Source organism: Alligator sinensis, unplaced genomic scaffold (genome assembly GCF_000455745.1).
Source record: "Alligator sinensis unplaced genomic scaffold, ASM45574v1 scaffold340_1, whole genome shotgun sequence".
Taxonomy (NCBI): Eukaryota; Metazoa; Chordata; order Crocodylia; family Alligatoridae; genus Alligator; species Alligator sinensis.
In genome coordinates this window covers 228,976-237,979 of record NW_005842004.1, presented here as the reverse complement: position 1 = coordinate 237,979, position 9,004 = coordinate 228,976, and the positions used below count along the sequence as shown (strand labels likewise).

Here is a 9,004-nt window from a genome sequence, read left to right as displayed (position 1 = left end):
CCAAGACTCTAACTATGTTTGTTTAATAAAGAAAAGAGAAATACAACAAGAGGGAGGGGAGAGAGAATAATTCTCTGTGGCTGAAAACCTTCCTGAGCACAAAGCTGTATAATTATTTTTCTTCCAACACAGAATATTTTTGAACGACAAACCAATGAAATACTAACGAGACCGTGATCTTTGTGCTAGTGAGGATAAATGAATGAATAATAGCATTCTGACCTACTGGGGGTGGGGGGGGGGGGGGGGGGGAGTGAAATCCTGGTTAACTGGAGCTGTCTCACCATTGGTCAACCCAGAGGGTGGCATGGCCAGACCTCCTTTTTAAATTGGCAGGTCTGTTTCACTTTATACCACTCTCCTGTCTTCTGTCAATTGATTTTCTTTTTTTGGGGAAGTACCCACCCCGGCTTGCTTAGCAGAATGTGTGAGCACTTTGTGGGAACCTGGAAACTGCTTTCCAGTGAGAACTTTGAGGACTACATGAGAGAACTGGGTGAGTAATGTTATTTGGGGTTGTATTTGGCTTTTTTTGGAGCTCCTTAGGTAAGGAATGTTGAGTGTGCACTTTACTCCAGTTATCCTCGCTCTGATTTTAGAACTTTGCTGTACAGGATATATACTTAATTGGACTGTCTTAAACTATGAAGCTTGTGGGAAATGTAACTGCCTGCTTAGTGAGGTCAGGCTTTTGTGCTGTAGGAAGAAATGGACTGGAAGAAACTGTTGAACTGTAGCTTTTAGACATGCCTCCCACCTAGAAACACTAGCTAATGCTCTTTTATTTTATTTTTATTTGCGGGGGAAGCAGAACATGCTTTCTGCCTACCTTTTGTATCTCCAATGTCTCTATAGTCAAATAGGATAGGAGCTCAGCTTTGCACTCTGGAAAAGAGACAGCACTCTAATTAAACATCTTAATGCTGATACTGGAGTACTGGACCTTGTGGTTCTCTTAATTACCAAAATACAGGAAACTCCATTTAAACTTGAAAGTGGCTGGCTGGTATGTATTGTCATAATTAATTGCATGGATTCTAAAGAGCTGTGAATGAGATGGGTAATATGTTTCTTTAAAGTTACAGACTCCAGGTAAAATGGTTAAAAAGTATGCCTACCAACTGAATGCAGTTAGCGCACCTTGAGCAGCTCAGCACAAACTAACAAATCAGCCTTTTGTATACAGGGTGAGGTAAAACTTTGAAGTGAGACTTGGTGTTAATGCTCTTAGTGAGACTCTCAAAGTTTTACCCTATATATTCGGGGGCGGGGGGGGGGCACATATTGCTGGCTTCTCTTCACCAGTTTCATAGTTTCATAATTTCATAGTTGGTAGGGTTGGAAGGGACCTGAGCAGATCATCAAGTCCAACCCCCTGCCATGGCAGGAAAAAGTACTGAGGTCAAACAACCCCAGCGAGGTGTTCGTCTAACCTCCTCTTAAAGACCCCCAGGGTAGGAGCCAGCACCACTTCTCTTGGAAGTGGGTTCCAGATCCTAGCCGCCCTGACTGTGAAGTAGTGCCTCCTAATGTCTAGCCTGAATCTACCCTCTGCCAGCTTGTGACTGTTTTTTTTAGTCACTCCTGGTAGTGCTCGGGGGAACAGGGACTCCCCCAATGCCTGCTGGTCCCCTCTGACTAGTTTGTAACAGGCCACCAGATCCCCCCTCAGCCTTCTCTTGTGGAGGCTGAACAGGTTCAGGTCCCTCAGCCTCTCCTCGTAGGGCCTGCTCTGCTGACCCCTGAGCATGCGGGTGGCCCTCCTCTGAACCCGCTCCAAGTTGTCCACATCCCTCCTGAAGTGTGGCGCCCAGAACTGGATGCAGTACTCAAACTGCGGCCTGACCAGTGCCGCATTGAGGGGGAGGATCACCTCCAGTTCAAACTGTTAGGATACATACTACAGACCTATTTGTGCTGGATAGCTTTTGAAAAGCTCTGATGCTTACATATTAATCATGCTATAAATATAGTATAACTTGGTGAAACTGACTGTAGTTATCAGGGTTTTTGGCATATGCAAACAAAAGTCTGAGCCCTCAGTATTAGTCTCCTACTAGGCTTTAGAAAAGTGCTTTGTTATTGTTAATAGTAGTGCAGATAATATCCTGACCTCATACTGCACAGATTGGTTTCAGACTCTCTCTGACAGTCAACTGTTTAATGACTGCTTCTGTGAAGAGTACAAGAAGCAGTTTTTGGGTGGAAATGTAATTTCTGACTTCTGTCCCATTCATTGATGGAAATGCAATACTAGGTAAGAGGATGCTTTGGAAGGGAGTAATTAATTTGGTGTCTTGTCCAATTTACAGGTGTTGGATTTGCTACCAGGAAAATGGCAGGTGTAGCCAAACCAAACGTAATCATAAGCATCAATGGGGATGTGATAACTATCAAAACAGAGAGCACCTTCAAAAATACAGAGATTTCCTTCAGGCTGGGTGAAGAGTTTGAGGAAACTACAGCAGATGACAGAAGAGTCAGGGTAAGTGCAAGTATTTCTAAGACTATGGGATGAGAGATAATTTGAATCACAATTTAGGTTAGCAGCACAAGTGCTTTGCAAAGTTACAAATGTACCTAGTCAACTGAGTTAAGTTACTGTGGGTCTTGTATGCAAATCTCTTTTTCCTGTAGGATTCTGGATAAAAAGGGGCATCTTATTTGTCTCTGCAGAGCATCATAATACTAGAGGGTGGCGTGCTGAAGCAGTTACAGAAATGGGATGGAAAGGAGACCACAATAAGGAGAAAACTGGCTGATGGAAACTTACTGGTGGTGAGTGTGCTATTATTTGTAGCATGACATGGTAAACTGTCATTGGATTGCTAATGCTGGAGGGCAGGGAGAAGGAAACCCTGGCCCCCAATAAAGTAAGAGGTAACGCAGAACTCAGCCCTGTTGGCACTGGAAAGTTTTCAAAGATGTCTGCATTCATCTTGTAAAAAGAATAGGCAAAGAAAGCAATTTTCCACACACAGTGAAATCCCCAGCACTAGACCTTCCCTTGGTCTACATTGGGACCAAGTTAAACTTTCTAAACTTGGGCACAGAATAAAACTCTTTTCCGCTCCCCTGGGTTTCAACAAAGCAACAATGTTCATGTTGGAGTGAGAAATGGTACTCAATTGAATTCTTTACTAAAATCATGAGAAACTGGCATGTTCGGGTGTAACATTAACATGGGAGGTATACCTGTTAGGAAGGAAAAGGAAGAAGGGGTGTGTTAACAACAATTTCCAATATACTACATTGTTCCACAGAAAAATGCAGTGTTTTGTGGCTTACACTGTACCTCAAACTAACGTGGAAGGGGGAATCTGAACAGGACAAGGGTCTTGGTGTGGCTGGTCCCTCACTGATCTAAAGATATTCAAAATTTTGACACAAGAACTCATTAAAACTGACAGTCTCTAATAATACTGTAAAGCCAGGATGGCTTCCCACAATACCCTCAGAATCACTTTCACCACAGGGCTAACCTAACATTGCAATGATTAGCAAGTTTGCTTCATGATTCAGCATTATAATAAGCTGACTTTGGTGATGCATGATCTGTCACTGGCTTGTGATTGTGATAGTGATTCTCTGCAGTTTTCCTTTAATTTTTTGTTTTAATTCCCTGCTAGAAAATTAAAGTTTTTGGTAACTCTAAATCCAGCACTAGAATTAAAAATGTACTGGCAACTTCTATTGTAAGTCAGGCTACTGCAACCTGTGCACCAAATGCTAACAAACTAATTCTGTGAATAGGCTGGGGAGGGGAGAGAGGAAAAACCTGCTCTGAAAGGTACTAAAAGGAGTGTGGTGACACACAGGAGACTGTGTACTGTAGCTGAAGCATCAGCATTAATAATGTCCAATTTTGGGAACCGCACTTAAAAAGATGACAAATTGGAACATTTAAACTGTAGTAAGAATAATAATTATGAGGAAAAGCTGATGGAATTGCCTTTTTAGTCTGGAAAAGACAACTAGGTGGGGAAGGCCAGCAGTTCCTCCTTCTCCCTTCTCACCCCTGCCCCTTGCTGTCCAAATAATCTTCTGGCATGCAAAGGAAGCTGATAAAGAGACTGGAGAAGGAACAGAAAATCTGCCTCCCCTAACAAAAGATCTAGGCTGGGTGTGAAGTATACAAGGGGTAAAATGTAAGGAGTGAAAACACAAAAAGAAGCTGCCAAAGGGTACTGAGATGTCCATCTCTGGAGGCTTTTTAAGAAAATTGTTAGAGGGGTTTTTTATATAAAGAGACTGCCTTGATAGAAGGGCTTGACCTAGATTCTTGGGTCCCTCTTTAGCCTCTTTCTTTGGTCCTATACTTGGAACTCTGAAGAAAAAAGCATGCATCTCTTAAATGGCATTTAGCTAGTAATTGCTTGAAGCGAACAGAAATGCACTTATCTAAATCCTGGTACAAGGCTTCTCAATTTCTCACCAGTTTGTCTAATAACTGCAATATGTCTTCCTTCTAGGAGTGCTCCATGAACCATGTTATCAGCACCAGAGTTTATGAGAGAGTTTCTTCATGAACTCCCAACCATCTTCACACCAGACAAAGTTGTGGAGTACCAAGTTGTTTTTAAGGAGCAAAGCTCCACAAATTGGCTGCTTTTCAAACTGGTTTACAGATCTACTCCAAACAAAATAGATTATTGTAACTGCTGTGCTTTTAGAATAATAATAAAATAATTCAGCTGTTTTGAAAAAGCATCTTGGAGTTTGTCCAGTATGGTCTAAGCTACAGAATGGGTCTCACAGAGGAGGGGGAGGAGTTCAACATGGCAGTGTATGGTATCGAAACACTGGTCCGCCTCACTGCTGAAAACTCGACTGGAAACCAGTTGAGTCATTTACTGTCAAACTACAAACTGAAACTTGTGTCTTCTGTTCCCTTAACAGAGCTGGCCTCTGAGGCAACTTCTTAACCCCTGTCTCTGTTTCTTGATGCCTGCTAGCTATGCTGAAATACTTGGCAAGATAACTTTCAAAATTGCCTTGCTTCCTGTTGCCCTTTGTACTTTTCTGGTTATCTAAACCCCTCCTGAGCTTAATTCTGTCTTTTTTTAAATCTGTGTCTTCTCTCTGTCCCTTTCCCCACACACATCCCCCTTACTGAGTGACCTCCCTAACAGAGAAGCCTATAGTTTTGGTGAGCCTAGGCCTGCTGCTTTCCATGTATATAATAGGCCTGCCCCCCTAAGCCAAAACTAAAAGCTTTGGCAGATTCCTCTCTGCCCCAATCTTTCCTTCCACCTCTTTATTTTAGGATTTTTGTGGTCCTTTATTTCTCTCCTCCTTTATGCCTTTTTATTATTTTTATAACTTTATCCACTCCTCTACTTTCATTTCTCATACTGTTCCCCCTTCCCCCCCACCCGATAGTTCTCTGGCTACTGCTTTAGGGGAGGAACCATTCTTGTTTAATCCTTTCCAGGCCAGGATGGCCAGCTCTAACCATCAGAGATTTTTTTTTTTTTCAAATTTCTGAAGAGCCCACAGCCTGTGGCTCCTTGCCCCCGACTGTCAGAATGGAGGAATATTGTCTGGCAGATGGAAAACTGATGAGCTACTGCAATGTCAGATACACTTCCCAGGTGACCAGTTTTTTCCAAGCTTGTGAAGAAGACGGTGCAACAAAGCATCATAATCAGGGGTGGCTTTGTTTTACAGCCAGGCTGTCCAAAGGTAAAAGACATACTGCTCAGTTTGAATGCCCCCCCCACCCCGTTTTTCCCCTTTATCTTGGCGATGATGAGCTAGCTGAGAATCTGGCTCACCATGACAAGATAACAAACCCCATTTATCAAATCTTGCTTGGCTGTAAAGCCCCTGAACTGAAGCATATCCTGTCTTTATGATTCTGAAGGATGAGGGGATATCTTTGAAAACCATCCTGCAATACTCACTGGCTGAGCAGCAGTACATGGTATCCAGAGCAAGCCTTAGGGAAAATGGCACCCTGGGCAAACTTGTATGTTGGTGGACTTTCAGTGGCACTGCTGGAGGCAGGTGGTCAGAAATTCAGGGCACAGTCTGGCAAATAGGCAGACCAGCATGGTATGCCAGGCAGGTAGCTGGGCACCACTGCTGCTGTGCAGAAGCAAGGAAGGTGGACTGAAACAGGTGCCACCCTGCCTGCATGTGCCTGGCTCAACTCTTCCTGAGCAGAGCTGGAGTCAGGGGCTGGGCTGGGCACTACTCCTCCGGCCTGGGGCAGGGCAGGGTGCGGAGGAGAGCACTGCTGTGAATGCAGGCCGTTCACACATATGGTGCATGGTCTGTGGTGTGTGTGTTTGGTGCCTGACCATAGTGCCTTGGGTGGTCAGCCACATCACCCGCCCTGAAAGCAGGCTCTGATATGATACTTTGCCACAAAAGAGACTACATGTTTTCACTGCAGAAGCCCAACTCTCCTGGCTGTTCAGCTCCCAGTAGAGAAGCAGGCTGCTGTAAGGACAACCTCATTCATGCAGGGGGACAACTCTGTGTGAACCCAGGCTGAGGAATGAAAAGGAGGAACTGAGTCTCCTACAAAGTGCAACCCTGCCTCTGCTGGGGCTACAGGCAGTAGGAAGTTGGACTCTCATCTACTCAGGAGACATCCCAATTCCTACTGCTGGAGCTAAATCCTGAGAGCAGGGAAAACCTGCCTCATCTGACCCATAATTGTCTCAGGATTCCCACCCCCCTCCCAACCCCTGAGGTAGCTGATGATGGGCAACCAAAACCCCTTCAACCCAGCTCCCAGGGGTTCACACCAGAAATGAAGCTGACACACAGAAGGTTTGACCCAGGAAAATGTGGCCCATAAGAGAGCTGAGTTCAAAAAACCTCATAGAACCCATTAAGGGGGAAGTATCCTCAGAAAATGATGCTACCTCATCCCCTCCTGAGGCCCCAAATCCTTCCTACTCTGAACCCAAGACTGACTCAGAGTTTGAGGATCAGGAGAAAGAAGGGGAACCTTGGGATCAGGTGACTTGTAAAATCTGGTGATTGAAGGGTTGGTCACTAATGGTTATCAGGACTTTGTTAAGAACAAGCTAACTTGATTCTTTTCTTTGAGAAGATATATGGTTAAGGTGAATGCAGTGGCTTTGGTATACTTGGACTTCAGAAAGACTTTTGATGCATTCACATATTCTCAGAAACGTGCACTAAATGGAACTACTGTTAGAACTAGCAGAACAGAAATAACTACAGAAATATTGTACATAATTGTTTGGATGACTCCCGATAAACAGTAACCTTCAACAAAGTTATCAGATTGGCCGGAGGTTTCACAATGTGCTCCTCAGTGGCCTGTTCTGGGCCCAGTTCTATTTATCATTTTCCATAAGGCTTGGATGCAGGAATTGAGCCTATATTGATCAAACAGGCAGATGACACAAAACTGGGTGGGGTTACAAAGATCTTTGATGGGAGGCTAAAACATAAAAAGACCTTGATCATTTCGTGAAATGGGATATAAATATTGAAATGAGATCCAAAGGCAGTTGTAAAATGCTACATCGACCAAAGTGGAGAATAACTAGCTTGGGTGAGATGGATCTGGGAGCTGTGGTGAACTGCAGACTCCATGTGTGTCAGCAGTGTGATGCTGCCAAAAAATGCAGTGTTGGACTGTGTTGACAGAGGCATTGGATAAAAAAATTAGGAGTTCTTAGCACTCTCTTGGTGCTGGTTAGGCCTCCAGTTTGGGGCACTGTATTTTACAGAAGCAGTTGAGAAACTGAAAAGTACTTACAGGCAAATGATGATGATGACAGAGTTGGAATGCAAACCATATGAGGAAAGGCTGAAGGAAGTAGGCATGTTTAGCCTGAAGCAAAAGAATAAGAGGCAACAATGGCAACTTTTAAGACTAGAGAAGCTGTCATAAAGGAGATGGAGAAAAATTCTTCTCTTTGTCAGGGAAGGGGTAGCTTACTTCACTTCCACTGCAGGTACACTGCCTCACCCTTAGCACAGAGCAAGTAAGTCCATACAAACCCTTCCCACAAAGTGGATGTGCTGTAAGGTCATATTCCAGCACATTTTGTTGTGACTTGTTCATGTAGCCAGAACCTTAGGAAAAGGAAATCAGATTCTCAGTACAACACTAATACCTTCTTAGAAAAGGAATATTTCTAATACTTATGCTTCAGACATACTTACTTGAGAACCAAAGGGTAATGTGAGCATTGATGAAGATAATTTGATAATTCAGCTGTCAGAAATCTTCTCAGTGTAGAAATAAAAATAGTTTGTTCAAAGGGCCACATAGACGACACTAGCTTTATGCGTGTCTGCTCCAAGATACTTTGACAGAACTTGAGCCCAGCAGGCTAGTATGTTAAAGACACCAAAGGAATTATGTCCATCATATCCAGCCAGTTTTGACTCTCCAGCTGCAATGGCCAGGTACAAGCAGAGGCAGCATTCAGCACATGTCCAGAGCCAGCAAAAGCTCTCACTGATATCTCTCAAGACATAAGAAGCTGCCTTAATCACTCTGTTTTTGTACTCCTCATGCAGGTTTATAGGACAGATAAATAAAATCACGATAAAAAATGGGAACTTAAGTGAAATCTCCAAAATCATAGTCAGTCATACTCCTTGAATATCATATTAAATTTAACCTTGTGTTCAATACTCCTTAAAATTTAAATCTTTTGGACCAGAAGGCATAGCTTACACTTATGACAAACAAAATAGTTTCCAGTCAGAAATACTAAATGTTGAAACAGGAATTATGTCCTTAGAGGTAGGAGCACTAACTTCGAGCAGAAAGTATATAAATATCAAAGATTATGTTGGAATTAGATATACAACATTGCCCTTAGGATAGCACGAACATGGTTCAGTTATGAGGTGGACAAATTCCTCTGGGTCACACCCACAGTTGGTATCTGACTTTCAAGAGATCTCAGATTCTCATAGGCCTCTAAAAAATTACTGGATTTTCAAAAATGTTGAATCCCAGCTGTTACAATTGTGACCTATATGGCCAAATTTTCGGAAG

General features: G+C 43.2%; 1 protein-coding gene across 1 annotated transcript; it reads left to right on the top strand.

The window, feature by feature from the left end:
* The first annotated feature begins 313 nt into the window (after nucleotides 1-313).
* Nucleotides 314-4,710, top strand: LOC102378857 (fatty acid-binding protein, adipocyte). The gene is made up of 4 exons (XM_006021748.2): nucleotides 314-496; nucleotides 2,313-2,485; nucleotides 2,677-2,778; nucleotides 4,473-4,710. Exons 1-4 carry the CDS (start codon nucleotides 424-426, stop codon nucleotides 4,527-4,529), a joined length of 405 nt encoding a protein of 134 aa, XP_006021810.2. The 5' UTR covers nucleotides 314-423; the 3' UTR covers nucleotides 4,530-4,710.
* The last annotated feature ends 4,294 nt before the right edge of the window (nucleotides 4,711-9,004 follow it).

Bases quoted from the DNA above. Each gene is read 5' to 3' on its own strand.
- LOC102378857 (XM_006021748.2), top strand. From the start codon at position 424: ATGTGTGAGCACTTTGTGGGAACCTGGAAACTGCTTTCCAGTGAGAAC. The intron at 497-2,312 runs GTGAGTAATGTT...TCCAATTTACAG, and splicing joins GGACTACATGAGAGAACTGG to GTGTTGGATTTGCTACCAGG. The intron at 2,779-4,472 runs GTGAGTGTGCTA...TCTTCCTTCTAG, and splicing joins CTGATGGAAACTTACTGGTG to GAGTGCTCCATGAACCATGT.